Here is a 16197-nt window from a genome sequence, read left to right as displayed (position 1 = left end):
TGAAGTGACACACCGCAACTGAAGCACTTGACTTTATCTCCTTCGCCCAAGTAGAAAAATCCGGCCCTGGCTAATTCTTCGGGGGTCGATCCTCCCAGATACTTAGGCCATTTTCCTTTGAACGATTGAAGACGATTTTCAAAGTCGCAGTATTCCGACAAACGCACAGGGAACGAATATTCGTCTTTCACAGGTTCGTTTCGATGAGGGTTGAGTGACATGGGCAGGAGTTTGCTCAGGGCTGGATGACATCCGTAGGGGGGTAGACGTGAAGGCGAACATTCCCCTTTAAACCTAGTAAAGTGTCCAAGAGGACGAGCGGCATCACTTTCGCATCCCACAGGTTTGACACGCACAGCATCACTTTCCATGATAGGGGTAGTGACACTAAAGTTCCCATGATGCTTTACGGCATCGCTAAGGTCACAGCGTACAGCATCGTACACATCGCAAGGCTCACAATCGCATTCCACTTCCGAAGCCTCACACTTGAATTGTGCCTTCTAAACAACTTGTTCTGTGTTTCTCTGAAAGTATTCATCTTGTTCGCTCGGTCTTGGTAGTCACAATGAACTATCGATCTTGACCATAGCCCCTTTTTATACTAGTCGCAATGCAGTCTCCAGCTTGTTCATCTTTCCTTTTTTACGTTTTTTATGTCCTGTTCTGGAAGGTACCGTCTCTAAGGTACCGTCAACATTGTACCGTAGTGTGATGGGTGAAAAGGCCATAGAAAGGTAAGGGCAGTGCGGAGACCATCGAGTATGTTCCAGAATAGCTGAATCTTTATAGATACATAGATCCATTCGTAACTTCAGTCCGCAAGCGAAACACTGTACATCGTATCCCAATCCTGACTCAGACAAATCCTGTTCTAGCTAAAACATGCGAAGAAGGTAATCCTTCCCTATCCGTAGGCCATTTCTGAAACGTGTCCAATCGACGGGCACAATCACAATAGTCAGGTAAGACGACTGGAAAATGGTAGGGTTTGAACTTGGAGTTCTCATCGGGTTTCTCACTCGATTCTTGCTGTGGCGAAGTCATCTTTCTGGTGGGGTAACTATCCTCTTACAACCAATGTTTTATACCAACGTGTCCATACGGTAAGGTGAAATGATTGGGAAGTCGAACTCGCTTCTGGTACACGATTTGATAGACTTTTTCCAAGCGCCGACTGACGATGTGGTGAGTGGGTAAACGTACAATCTTGTTCGGTTGATAGGTGGTCACTTTAAAGTTTCCATCCTCTCCCGATTGCAAGGCTTCTTTCAATACCCCAAAGTTGACCACTCGACTGGTACGATAATTCAGAGTCAGTCCTTTCACTTTGCACGTCGTGTGCACTTCTCCTTGTTTGTCCCGGTATTCGTAGCCGTAATTTTTGGGGCCGCCACTGACGAAACTTAGAATCTTGTCGTCGGGATGCTCGTCTGTCCAGGCTCCTAAACGGTCTCCTTCGATGTCAGGGTGATGTTGAATCGGGTGATGATGCAAATGCAACTGTCCGTGTCAAAGTACAGGACGCGTTCTTCTAACAGTTCTAAAGCTTCTTACAATTTTAAGCGAGCATGAGCTGTCACGTAAGCCGCAATGATGACATTTCCAAAAGGGCCGTCTTGTACAAAGTCCAGATCTTCTTCGTAATTGACCAAGATCAAATCATCTCGAACGACGTCCACGTGTTTCATGTATTTGGTTTTGTCGTGAATCATCTGGAAGTAGCGGGAAGGTTCTGTCAAATATTCCGTCTTGGGTAAACACGGTCGTTGTGCCATTTTACCCCACAAGCAATTTAACATCACTTTGGCAAACGATCGCCTACCTTCGTTTTTTCGATGTGGTCTAAAGTGATGCCTTCTTGTTCGTAGTATTTCTCTTTGAATTGTATTTGGTCTTCGGGAGTGTGACACCAGGAAGGATAGCCGCTGGCTTCTTGTTTCAGTTTCAAAAAGGCATCCACGTAGTCGGCGAAAATGCCTTTCTGACTGGGATCACCCTTGTGGTACTGTTGTGTCTTGGGAAAGTGGCAAATTTCGTACACTTCTAACAGTTGGTATCCCATGTCCAGAGCTTTGAACAATTCTACGCTGACCCAGGTTCCCGTCAAGGCACGTTCTTCCTGGGTGTGCTGACAAGGTTGGTCTTGGTTGCACGTTTCGGCACAAGTACGGCACAAGGGAAACATCAGTTTGCCTTGACAATGGTGAGGTAAGACGGGATGGTATAGGTTCGTGGGAGGCAAAACTTTACACTTGATCAAGCCTTCGTATTGTCGAATGTTTTTCAGGTCGATGTGTTCCGTTAACAATTGTGGGTGCCCTACAGGAAAGCGACAATATTTGCACACGTAAGGATACAGCGAACACACGTCCAAGTATTTGATTTCTTCTCCTTTCTCTTCGTCGGCTTGGTACAGCAAACAGGTGGCATTGGTCCTTCCTCCGTACAAACTATCCCTCGGGTTCAGCGGGTCCATGAACTGGTAACTTTCCACGAGGCGTTTAAACTCGGGATCGGTTTTCATACGGTGATCGTACTCGTGTTCCCACATTTCCACCACTTGGTATCCTTGCTGTTCTAACTTTAGGCGCCGCTGACAAGTGTCCTGCTACAAGTCTTCCATGGTTAGTTGCAAAAACTGATTTCTAGTGCCACGGTCAGGGTAACAGACGGGACATCCGTGAAATAAGCAGCCGTTAAACTCGTACACGATCTTGGGGTTTTCTAAGTCTCAGCCATCGACCGAATACGTTCCGATGGTCTTTTCACCCCCTCCGTTGCGGGCATGCTGAATCCATTTGTCTTCCTTGTCGGACAAGTAATGTAACCAGCGTAGGGCTTTGACCGAGTATTGACGCTTGACATAGTGGGTCGTTTGTGGGCTGATGACAGCCACGGTGTTTTCAGGCATGAATCGTTGGCGGTACACTAAGGAACACGCTTTGGCAATGGTGCAAGCTTCTTTCAAGGGATCGACCCCTCCGTGTTCCATGAACAGTTCTCGATATTTTCCACAGCAACGTCGTAAAATGTCCACGTCGGAACGACAATACTTTAGCATTTCTTCCTGAAAGTCGAAAGGGTCCGAGGCGTGAACCTGGTACCAAGCGTAGAAAGCTTCTCGTTGTTAAGTACGCATGTTGTCGGGGTCGTAATAGTGAGCCTCAGGTAAATGGGGTAGAACGGCGTGTTGATTGGCTTCCGTATTGAAAAAGTGTGGAAAGTACCCTTTAGCCATTTCTGTCATTCCAAACGTTTTAGGCATTCGACTCAAAGGCATGGCCAAATAGCTCATCGAATCTTTAAACTGTACTTGTCCCATTTGCATGAAAATGATTTTGGCTCCGTTCAAAGTCACTTTAGGACGTTCGGTGCCATGTTCCGTATAGTATCTGAGAAGAAACTGTCCATCGTATCCGGAAAAATTGTGAGCCATCACCGTGGCATGACGATGACAATCTCCGTAACGTTCGATGTCCTCTTGGCTCCACGTCTTGTCGATGGGGTCTAAGACCCATTGGGCAAAATCGGCTAACGTGTTCGGTCCTCGAAAGATTTTTTCACGCCCTCCAGGAATCTTGCAGCAGTGAGGGCAATGACTGAAGATAGGTTCTTGAATGCACTTCTCGCACGCTCGATGAGCCACGCAGAAATTAGGAATGTGAATGCCGGTCTCTTGCATGCATTCGAAATCGAAAAAGATGAAATTGCCTTTCTTCTTGTGACCGTCCTCTTTCTCTGGTGGGGGTTGGTATTTTTGCACGTAGCATTGGTGTTCCAAGTCCACGATGTGGTGACAAATGTGACATTTTTTCTTTCCTCGACATACGTGTGCCTTGGCAGTATTGGTACATATGCTTTGTCCACAAGTAGGGCACAATCTCAGGAGTTGACAAGCACATTTCTTCTGTGAACCTTGCGTTTTCAAATGTTGTTGGTAACAGGTAGGGCTGACAAACCTGCGCAGACAAGTTGAACAAGGCACTGGTTCTTCGCTCAGACAGGGTGGAGAGGCCAAACATCCTGGGCATTTCATTCCACAATGCTTGTGTTGCTCTCGATTGTTATAACCATAGTCACATTTCTCACAGTAATATCTGTATCCCAGGAATCCAGTGATGGTGGTAATGGTGTCCAAATGGTCATCGTGATAATAAACATGAATGTATTTTCCGTCCTTAAAATCTTGGCCTCGAAACAACAGAGGCCCGCGCATTTCTTGAGGGTGCACTTTCAAGGTGTAGCGTGGAGCTAGGACATCTTGCAATGTTTGCATCTCAGGAATGCCACAGGGTGCGTCTTTAGACAGGCCAGCTTGTTGCAACAGGAGTTCTGCTTCGTTTCGTTGTTTGGCTCGATGGGAACGTTGAATAGTGTTCCAGGTTCTTTTCCATTCTACCGTGTCGTTCTTGTTGGCATAGGTTCGTCCCACCACGATGGCACGAGCTAAACACATCTGGTCATGAGTGTTGTTAATTCGAACGAAACTCTTTTTGGTGTTGCGAAGGTCGTCCACCAATAACATCTTTTTGCGTCCAGTTCCTTGAGGAGGAGAGACGTGGGTCATGTCCAGTGTGGCTTTTCCATCGGTGATGTCAAACTGATCATTAGATTGTTGTACGTGTTGAATCTTGTCCATGACTTTGGAAGCAGTCAATTCTGCAGGAGTGCTAAACTCGATCCAAACAGGGGATTTCAAACCGTCGTGTTGTATGGAAAGTCTCAAGCGATCGTCTTCTTTGGGTTGACATTGTCGCTCGAGTGCAGTGAGCAAAGAATCCCACACCCCAGTGATAAACACTTCTGCTTTCTCTAACGGCACTACAGCCTTGAAATCTTTAAACTTCACCGTGTAGGTGTAAGCCGTGGTTCTAAATTTTCTAGAGGAGTGCTTTTCCGTCTCTCGAATGGAATAGTACTTTTCAGGGTTGACTAAGGGTGGTGAACTTGGTTTAGAGGTTTCACATTCTGGTTCACTCATGTCCTCTTCAAAATCACTGGCATGAATTTGTGCCAAGATTTCAGCCCTGGTACGAGGCGAGAGATCACGTTTCTGCCTCTTACTTTCTTCTTCTTCTTTCTTCTCGAATGAATAGGATCGTTTCATCTTGAGTGCAAAACGTCAAATGACTCAAGTTTAAACACTATAGACTAATTTATAGTCATGGCAGACCAGCGTATGTAAAAGGGTGTGTGTCTTGTCCTTTTCACTAGTCATTTCACTCTCAAGCCGAGCACAACGATGGAAGAGACTAACCAAATCGAACGTTTCATCAGAGCTTTGCGAGGGGTCATTAGAAAATTCTCTTCAGACCAGCCCACTGACTACTCTCCTTCCTTTCGAGATAAAAGTCAAGATACTTGCTATCTGTCAGAAGAAAGGGCATTGGTCTTCAGAGTGTCCAGACCGTCAAAAAAGAAAAAAAAACAGGGGCTAAAAAAGGCAAAAGTAAAGATACCTGTTATTATTGTAAAGAAAAAGGACATTGGTCTCCAGATTGCCCAAAAAAGAAACAAGAGGAATCAGAAGAAAAGAGGAATTCTTCAGAAGAAGAGAGGGATTTTTCAGAGGAAGAGAGGGATTCTTCTGAGGAAGAAAGAAGACAGGTGAAGAAAAAGAAACAGGAGAAGAAAAGAAGAAGGGAAGAAAGCGAGGAGGAAGAAGAAGAGGAAAAGAGTGTGACGGTGAAGAAATTCAAAAAACAGAGAGACTAAACAAGGAGAAAGAAGAAGTCAATGAACTTTTAATTAAAGTGTTCTGTTGTGAATTGTGAATTGGATTGTAAAAAAATGGAGAAAAGAATAAATTAATGATACAAGGTAAGTGTCTTTGAGTTTTGATTTTAAAATAAGAAGCTACACTCACGCACTCATACACAGACACGTACTATAAGGGTAAAATGGGTGGGGTTTTTTCGAGTTATTGGCAAATTGAAATTGTATTTCTTTTCGAGAAATGGGGGTGGCCCTGAAAAGGACCTTTTTATTTTGGTGTAGGGGTGAGTTTAACCAATCAACTTTAACTGCCTTAAGCCTTTGCCACGGCCAAGGCCTACTTCTGGACTGCGTAATGTTGATGATGATGATGATGATTGGGTTGAAATCACTAAGGGTGGTACGGTAGGCTTAGTCACAGGGTTAACGTGTTTAGCTCGGGAAGGTCGTATTCTCTTCGGTCGTAATAAAGAAGTCTGATACATTTGTTTCAGACTTCTTAACTCCGCTAAAATGTCCAACAGTACCGTGACCGTTTGATTTTCACCCTCTTGTTTCTTTGCTGCTACTTCTTCTTGCTGTTGTTGCTGTTGTTTTTTTTTCTTACCTCTTCTTCTTGCTGCTGTTGCTGTAGGAGAAAAGCTTGTTCCGCTTCCTTTTGTCGTTGTATAAATTTCTCCAATTCTTCTTTCTGTCTCTGTCTAAAATTCTCCACTTGCGGTAATGAAGAAGGTAACGAAGGTTCCGGAACAAATTCTTGCAAGGTAAGAAAATCCACAAAATCCCAATTCACCTCTTCTGAAAGTAAGTCCGGGTTCCCTTGGGCAGTCTCCCCTGCTGGTGCACCCAAACGGATCATTTTCTGAGTTTCCGTCATGTTGAATCACTGTCGCATAGATTGACTGCACACAAGCGCTAACGAATCTATATAGACCACGTGACGTCACAGACTGTTCTCTTCCGATTGGATGCGAGTTGACTGAATTTTGTAACGCGTGTTTGGATTGGTGAATGAACTCAATCCGTTTCAATCCTACCTCTACCTATAAATAAGCGCAGTTCACTGCATTGATTCACCTGTTCTCGTCGCTTCAAGATGTGGACCACAGTTGAGTCATCCACCCTTGTGTCTTCCATGATGTTTAGGACGGACATGCTCATGTATGTCCGATCCAAGTGGACCGTTGTCCACAGGACAAACACCAGTCTGTGGATACGTAGGATCTACGTTGAAAGACAAGGATGCCTGAAAAGAGTGCTGATTTACGGGCCAACAGTGAGACGCAGCCTAAGAACAAGAAGATGACCAATGCAGTGCCATTTATGTTAATGAATACATTAACATAAACCCAAAGGCCCTTTTCAGGGCCAGCCATATTTCTCGAAAAGAGAATGACTTTTCAATTGCCTACCCTTTTTTTAAAAAATTAAAAAAAAAAAAAATCCCATGTTCAATTCCCCTTGTGCGTAAAATGACCCACAATTTATTCCCATGTTAATTCGCCTTGTACGTAAAGTGGCATACGATTTTTCGCCATGTTAAATTTCCATTGTACGTAAAGTGGCCCAGGGGTCTCTGTAATGTTATTTTGCATTGTACGTAAGGTGGCCCTATTCACTACTGACGTTATGTAATTGTAGATTTAGTCTTACGCTGATGCATTTATATACAGACGATGCATGCCGCCATACATAGTCTGTGCGCTGGAAGTATTAGGTTCTTCCCATCAAAAGCACTTCGCATGTGCGGAATAGGATGAACCGAACTCACTGTTTCGAAATATTGTACGACATACATAAATCACCCACGGGTATTGTAGTACACAAGAAACGAAATCCGAGTAGAGGTATTTAGTAAATAAAAGTATTTATACAATACCGTGACATACGTACAGAGCTTAGGATTATATGATCCTACACTAAATAACACAAAGAAGCAAAGGAAAAAGCAAATGGTTTAGTAATATTCATTATTTCTGTGTAGCTAGTGAAGTGTCGACTACACGATCTTTGCCAGCAAGTACACTTTGTCATAATAACATAAAATGTACCCTTTCCTATTTGCAGTTAATTCTATATAATGGTTTTAATTTATCTCTGTGTAATATTTGGCCGTGGTTTAATAGTTAGATTGCTGCCATGTAGAATACACTGGCATAACACTCAATGCATGTTCAAACCGCGTTGGATGAAAAATAATTGTTTTATTATTATATGTTTGTTATTGGAGAGAGTGAGGAGTCTCGATAAGTTGGATATATACATTGAACGTCAACTTTTAAGGATTATTAATTGGTGATAATTACACTACCAGACATAAATATTTCATCATGGGGTTGTTTTTAAATCTGAATCATCATCTGTAGAATGTCGTTTGGCTTATTTGGCGTTGCATGTAGTTCACACCACATACTTAAGATTCGTAGAACACGTCGATTGACATCAAATACTTATATGCAACAGCTTAAGATTGCGCTGTTTCTGCCTCTGGAAAATACCACTGATACGCAATCTGAGCTTGACTATCTCCTTTTGTAAAATATTTAAAGCGATGAAGTTTATAATAAAACCTATATTTTTTTATTGTCGTAGACTGGACCATATCGTTCTAAAATCTAAATTCGCGCTGATACGCACCTTCTCGATATCGAATTTGGACTGCAATGATTAATAATATCCTCTGGTGTTTCCAACGCGGCTAATTGCTTGGCAGTATCAGCAAATTTCATCCGGTAGGTTTTAGAATCGCGCTTGAAGTTTTATGTAACCGGTTAAAATGCTTTACATGTTCATCGTATTCTACTTTAAGCGCATTCATTTATTTTTAGTCGTTGTCAACATACTCTGTTCTCCCATTTCCTAGTCGCAATGTGTCATGCACATAGGAACTATTATGTTATTGTTGATGTTGAGCTATCCCATCATTATGTAGCCAGCTAATGAAACTCGGCTGTATATTTTACAGCTGACGATCGCTCGAGATGCACTATAATCTCAGATCTTACGAATTTAATAGATCTCCGGAAAGTATCCACCAGGTGCTTCTAACACCCTAGTAACAGTATCAGTCCATTTAACCTTGCTAGTTTCTAACTGGCCATGTTGATTCTGTAACACGACAAATTCCCTTGGGTCGACCCCAGGGAGGTCCATTAACGAGGCAAAACCACTTCGGAGTTGGCTTCAATTTGTTGTTTTTGTTTTCGTGCAAAATACTAATTAAAATACACTTTCATGAAAGAATTACTCGTAATAACGTACATATCGTTAGCGACATCCGTGCATTTGTCCGCTATTGCTACCAGGCTGCTGTGAAATTCGTAAAATCGATATAAACAAATATCCAAGATGGAAATACAAATTGATGTAAATCTCACCTGTTGCTTCTATGGAACCATGACAATACTGGGTTGTGTTTAGGACTACTCGCAACTTCATAGCAAACGTTGTGGAAATAAACTTGAATCGTTCGACCAAGTGGAACTTGAAGCGCAGGAGACCACGTGGCGGCGTTGTGTTCCATAGGAGTGATGTCACTACCATGTCGGTATTTAATCATTGGGAACTTCGCCTGGTATTGTCATGCTAAAGTCAGTTGACATTTTAATCCGAGCTCCTAAGAACTTACGTCTCTGAGTTTAGCGTATATGTCTCTCACAAGATCTTGAGATGATATATCTTTACACATCGATGCTCGGTTATACCACAACCACGTGTCGCTCCAGCAAAATGCTCAGTAACACGCGCTGCATTTGTTGCAGTGAACATTGGTGTCAATCCATCTCGATTGGGTTCAGTCATTACGTAAATTCCATATATAACAGCGGATTCAGGATATACATTCTTGTAGTAAACACCACTGATGCCCGTCAGTAAGCCAGGCGAAGAATAGAATGCGACATTACCGTAAAAACCGACTGACTACGATGGCGTTCACGTTTAAGAATCATTTTTATCTTTGTTTACCCGATAATTTCTGACACTGTCATAGTTAATAAATTTAATTCGTAGAAATAATCTGTTGGTAGGAGGGGTTAGCAAACCAGCTATTCCACTATACAGGATAGATTATGCACGTGGTTCCTCCTGTTTAGTCATCCATGTTGAATACGCATTAAAAGGTTTATCAGTTTTAAGCTTGTATTTTGCATCATAAACATATGTAGGCAGCTCTTAAAATTATTTAGGAATTTTTACCCCATGAGGAACTACATCAAACATCCAGTCGCTGATGATCATGTTGTTGTGAATTTGATACTTATTTTGTGCCCAACGATCAAGATTTTGACGCTTAAATATTGTCATTTGGTACACACGCACACACACACACACACACACAGATATATATATATATATATATATATATATATATATATATATATATATATATATATATATATTTAACATGACCCCCTCCCCCGAAAAAAAAACTGTTTAGCGGATTCTTACTAGAGTTTCCATTTGCAGATTGCGGTCACCATGTTGCTTGCACAATGGATATTTTTTTCCCACGCACACCAACCATGCATTCGTTACATGGAACACGATCACCACATTTACATGCACGATCGCCATGTATCCAACACTATGCGGAGACAATTTCTTCATCAGACGTATTCGTTGCTCCCATGTGGAACGATGTGTATTAAATTGTTTGTGTTCATTTTGTTTTGTTAATATAATGTTAGCAATTATTTTGTGCATTCGGCGTTCAAAATTTCAGAGCATTTTTAAAATTTATTGGTGACGTGAGATCTAAGAGGCATCACCCATCAGGTAATAATCAAATATATAGTCAACTGAGGGACATGTGTGCTCAATCAGAAGTAACATAGACTTTAAAAGTCACCCACTACCATTTGACAGAGACCTTTCCCAATGAAACACACCTTCAATGCTATGATGTTACTGATATTTATATCACATATATTATTTCTGTAGTATAGTTTTATCTGTGCTATTGGTTAATGGCCTTTTTTAATTCTTTAATTCTTTGAGTGGCAAGTACTATAAGACGAGTAGATCTATGTACTATTTGTATTCATAAATCAAGACCGAATTGCCAAGCTCATGTAAACATTATATTTTGGTCTAAATAGTCTTTGAATGTTGAATGCAAGTCAGAATAACATCACATGATCTAGGGAGTACATTTATACTGTAGATACGTCAGACTCTCCTAGTTGGTGATTGGTCTAATTATGAAAACTTCAGGTGTTGACAACGAAAGTATTTCAGAACATAACATAATTATGTTGTTTCTGGAATCTTTTCTAGTCATTTAGATTTGTTGTTTGTTGTTTGTTTTTGTTTTTTGTTGTTTGTTTTTTTTTTTTGTTTTTTTTTTTTTGTTTTTTTTGCTGCGCGCGGCGTTCAGTAGTTCTGTTTAAAGTTTGTGACATTACGAGGGTATATAGATTTATTTATGCTTTGAACATTGAAATTGCAGAACTAGAATATTTATTTTTAACAGACTGTATTTTACTGGATTAATGTGAAAGCATTCAAAGACTTAGATCAATCTGATTCAAACCAGTTATCCATTGCCTTACGTGACGATCTGGGAGCGATCGTTTAAGTATCATGTCCTGGTGACTTTTGAATTAGCCAATATAAATGAAGTTTTCAGAAATCTGAAGGTGAATCAAATCGTTCAGAACACATTGATGTTCTTTAGCAATACTGCTCAGTCTCCGAAATGCGAAGATATAAGACTTCGTCTGACTGGCTAATAAAGATAGAGATTATAGTAAAACTATAGGTCAAGAGAACATGACCACTAAGCGGTAGCTGTCCAATATTCATGTAGGATAGTTGGTATCTCATTTCTATCAGATTGTCACTTAGATATTTATATCAATTTCGATGAATTACAGTGAAACATTCAGGAATATTTGTGACATTCTAACTTTATTGGATTAGCTTGAACAAGTAAATGCGAAGATATAACACTTCGTCTGATTGGCTAAAACATTCAGGAATATTTATGACATTCAAATTTTATTGGAATATTCAAATTATATTGGATTAGCTTGAACAAGTAAATACTTGTGGATATTAGAACAGTGTTTATTCTGTGGTGCAGCACATAGGCACACAGGAACTTTCCTTCGGAATACTTTTGAAGCGTTCCCGGCTTACTGTGAAATGTATAGTATATTTGGTAAATTATGTTAATTCATACCATATTGCAAGATATTTTTAATTCTTTAACTATGGTATACTTTATAGTTTTGGGAAATAAATTTATATTTTGGAAAATAGAATGCTTATTGTATTTTTGTTTCCTTGTTATGTAGTTTAAGCCCATAGGAGTTAATAATATAATTTTTCGCAACGCAAATGAAACTTGTTTGTTAGTTTGCTGTTTTGCGGTTTGTTTCTGTGAGTATAAACTCTGTAGATCATTTTCATGTAGATAAATAATGATGGGCTCATCTACGCTGACTTGGAATTGGTACCAGCGGTTACAAGAGGAGGGCAATCAATAATCCATGGTCTTGAGAACCGAACTATATATGCAGATATATTGTTTGGCAAGCGAGTGTAGCCTTTGACAGATAGCGATGACGAAAAGCATTAGGAGGGTAATGGAATAAAGAACTGAACGATGTTGATGGCCACACGGATGAGGGTTCCACTGGAACAGCTGATATGATTAACAGTGAATTGTGTATTTTGTTAAAGTTATCTTGTTTAGAATAGAGCTATCACGTCTGCATCCATTCAAAGCAGACATTTCCAGATGTGGATGTCGCTGCTGCACAAATTCATTGACATCTATATTGGAACTTCATATTTCAAATCATTTTATTTTTTCTAAACTACGAATATATGTTGACATTTGACAATGAAATTATAATTTCCTCCTATCACGCAAGATATTTTATACATTATTTCAAATTTGTCCATATCATATTCGTGAAAAAATATTTCCCAATATTTTTTCTCTCGTGGATTATACAAAATATTTACAATATTGAAAAATATATAAATGTATCCATACTATAATATACAATTGTATCTGAAACAAAGTATGTGCTGTATAGATTAGTTTCATAACAAGTTATCTTAAGTCTTGTTCATCGTCTTTAGTCGTTTGTATTATTTTCCTTAGAGTGTAGTTGCAAAATTTCCAGTAATCACTCCGTCAGAGAGAATATATGGTACCATTTTGGAAAGTCAACTTCTGCATTAATGGTATATTACTACATATATGACTTCGATCTGAACTTACATACTCTATTTGTTTACTCCTTAGCTGGATGATGGTAGTTGATTGCAAAATATAAACATCATGTTTTCATTGCTATACCTATCAAACCAAAATAATATATCATCCAAGGCTATACATATATATATATATATATATATATATATATATATATATATATATATATATATATATATATATACGTATTCCAGTTTTACTTAAGTATAGGTGTTCTATTATGATCAATTCTTTTTTTTAAATATCTGTAATTAGTAATGTGCTTTGTTCAATGTCAAACAATGTGTACATATAACAGTTTATTGCATGTTTCACCTGTAAAATTATATACTTTATGAATCAATCTTCGTTAACTTCAACTCTTTGAAACAATTTAATCTCATTTTCCGTCTAGGTTTTTGTGTTGCTAATTGCATTGTGCAATGCTAAAGACAAATTTTGGTAATTGTATTCACTGTCTTGATAATTGTGTCATCAGCAAATTTAAACATAACGCTCATACTTTCTGGATCCAGATTAATTTTATAAATGAGGCACACATTAATATGACGCATTCTATCAAATAGAGATGATGACAATCGTGTTGTATCAATGATTACAGATAGCAAAATAAAAAATTTCATTATTCCGTAACAATTTTATATTACTAATTCAGAGTTTATTTACCCTACGTTAAAGAAGATTTTAAAATGTTCTCTGAGAGAAGAGTATAAATCATTGAATTTGGTATAGAAACAAAATGTATTAAAACATTAGACTATGATTTTAAAGCCAAGACATATTAATATATGTTTACAACTGGACTAAACATGATCCAATTTCGTTTATTCCTGTCCTAAACATGTATATATACTATTTCTTTTCTAACTTGATACATTATTGTGAGTCTTATAGCGTCTGATGCTCGCATGTTTGTTAAGTTCATTTTTTTAACAAGTTAAATGGTGGCTGCTTTGCATTTTCTCGTTCAATATGTAAATATATTATTAATATAATTTAGTAATTTCATTTTGTTCTAAATATTCTATAATTTTTATTTCCGTTTTATCTTTAGCAGGTAAATCAATTAAGGATCAGAAGGATAATTGCATAAAGGAGCTCTTTGCTCGATTTGAGTGTATTATACGTGACAAAATACAGATTAGTTTTAGCAAATCTTGAAAAATCTTCAGTGCAATGTAAAGGATAAAATAACGAGTCAAATCTGGTTAGCGGTGTAATTACGTTCCTCTTTAAAACTTTTACAATTTCAATGTGTTATACAGATTCCAGAGGATATTATTTTTGCGGTCGAGAATATACATGTATACTTAACCAATGACATGGAATCCGATTTGTTATAATGACTACAAACAATTTGTTTAGGAAACATTTTTGAAAGGTGTAAAGTTCTGAAACATGTCATTTCAGCAGAATGGCACAGACATGAATGTATAATATAGATCTTTGCTAAAGTCATTTTGGTTTACAAATATTATATTTTAAATTATTTAATACAGTGATGGCTGACTTGCGTAATAGTATGCGTGCATATACACTAAGTGCAGAATTCTCATTCATACCAAAGCCGATTACAGCAGTCAACTCAACATCTCCTTCGGTCGAGTACACCACGCATCAAAATGAACGGAATTCACGAAAACATCAGTGAAAATCGGGGTAAATTTGTCCTATAGCGCTCTCATGCATTCCCTAAATGTTGATTGGTTCAATACTATGAGAAGATGATAAAATAACTGTTGAATTATTTCAAAACAACTTGATTTAAATTGTTAGAAAAATCTTTGAATGAATCAGACCTTGTGGATTTGTTACTCGTACACGCAAAACGTATTCTATTCCTCAGTTGCGATCGTTCCAAGAGAGAAAGGAAATTATGACTTATTTATGACAATTGTTCGTTAGAATAGAAGAGTGTAAAACATTTAATTTAAACACTCACTACCTTTTAGATTATGTGAATGTATTGAAGAACTTGAATATTTAAATAATTATATCGGATTATATGAAACTTTCAAGGTTTTCACTGACATTCTTTTTTCATAGAATTATCTTGAACTGAAATCTTTTGCATTTAGAACTGTGATTCTTCAGCGGTGCTAGCTGGTTATAACATAAACACATTAGACCCTTAATTCGAAATATCTTTGTGCAATTTCAGGATTAGTTTGAAATTTACTTTACAATTTAGGATATTCTTGGAATTCATACACTCTAGGTTATTTTTAATATTTCACTTTGTATTTATTTTTATCTAAATAAATTTATATTTTGAAAAATCGAATGCTTTAGGGCTTTGCCTTGTCTTATTACTTAGGTGCAGGCCATTAATCGTGGCTACATAAATATTTTTCCGTACATATCTTAGTCTGTTCTTCAACAAGTTGGGTCTGTTATTATTTTCATCAGTTTGTTGATCAGCAATATTCTCTCTCTCCCTCTCAACACGCTATAAGTCATGCTAGCACGTACTCGCGCATCACTTAAAAAGCATAACATGAATACAGTAACATTAGAAAGACCGTTTACAACTGTATGAATCAGCACAATTAGGTACGTCGAAACGGTAGCATACAAACAATGTAAAGGGTTTATGGAAATTTTCAGAATGAGTATTTGTATTATAAGCATTTTATAGAAGTCGATTAACTTTGTTAAGTACGAACTAAACATGAGACCTGGGCTTTAACCCATATAGGAAGTAAAACATTTGGAACCATCTGGTAAAGGTATGATACAACACGGAGGCAACGAGAAGACTTGTATATAGACAACACGAAACCTATTGCAGTACATCAGGCGCTCGAACCTATCAGAAATGGTACAGCATAAAAATGACTCTACAATACCTTGAAAAGAGTCAAAGTTTTGCCTGACAATGTTGAACTGAAATAGGTTTGACATAATATTCCACAAAATGTGAAAGGTATGGCACGAGATCCGTACATTAGCCCTCACACTAGGTATCAAATGATTTGACAGTGGCTCGGCATTATATGCACAAAACGTAGATTGTGTTTCTTGAATGCTGCTTATAACATGTGGTCGGTTCTGAACATAGGTGTTTTTTTATATTTAATAGCAGCAGTTATATTTGGTGGTGGATCAACATAGTTGATATAGTATAGATAAATCATGGTACAGTGGTTATTACTGTTAAATACTGAAAAGTGTTATGAGGGATTTATATTTGTAAAGCTAACTGATGGTGGGTGGGAATATTCTACATAAATATGACAGATCATAAT

General features: G+C 38.4%; 1 protein-coding gene across 1 annotated transcript in view; it reads left to right on the top strand.

Annotated features, from left to right (window-relative positions):
- Positions 1–15295, top strand: part of LOC149795961 (contactin-2-like) — a 221995-nt gene extending 206700 nt beyond the window's left edge. Inside the window, exon 12 of the mRNA XM_089963901.1 lies at positions 12137–15295. Within this exon, the coding sequence (XP_089820027.1) occupies positions 12137–12268 (132 nt within the window). The 3' untranslated portion in view covers positions 12269–15295. The remainder of the gene's footprint in view (positions 1–12136) is intronic.
- Positions 15296–16197: the final 902 nt, after the last annotated feature.

This window comes from Sinohyriopsis cumingii, chromosome 7 (assembly GCF_028554795.1).
Source record: "Sinohyriopsis cumingii isolate HCF-2022 chromosome 7, ASM2855479v2, whole genome shotgun sequence".
NCBI classification, from domain to species: domain Eukaryota; kingdom Metazoa; phylum Mollusca; class Bivalvia; order Unionida; family Unionidae; genus Sinohyriopsis; species Sinohyriopsis cumingii.
Note: the sequence above shows the minus strand (reverse complement) of the source record. Positions and strands in the feature narration are given on the sequence as shown.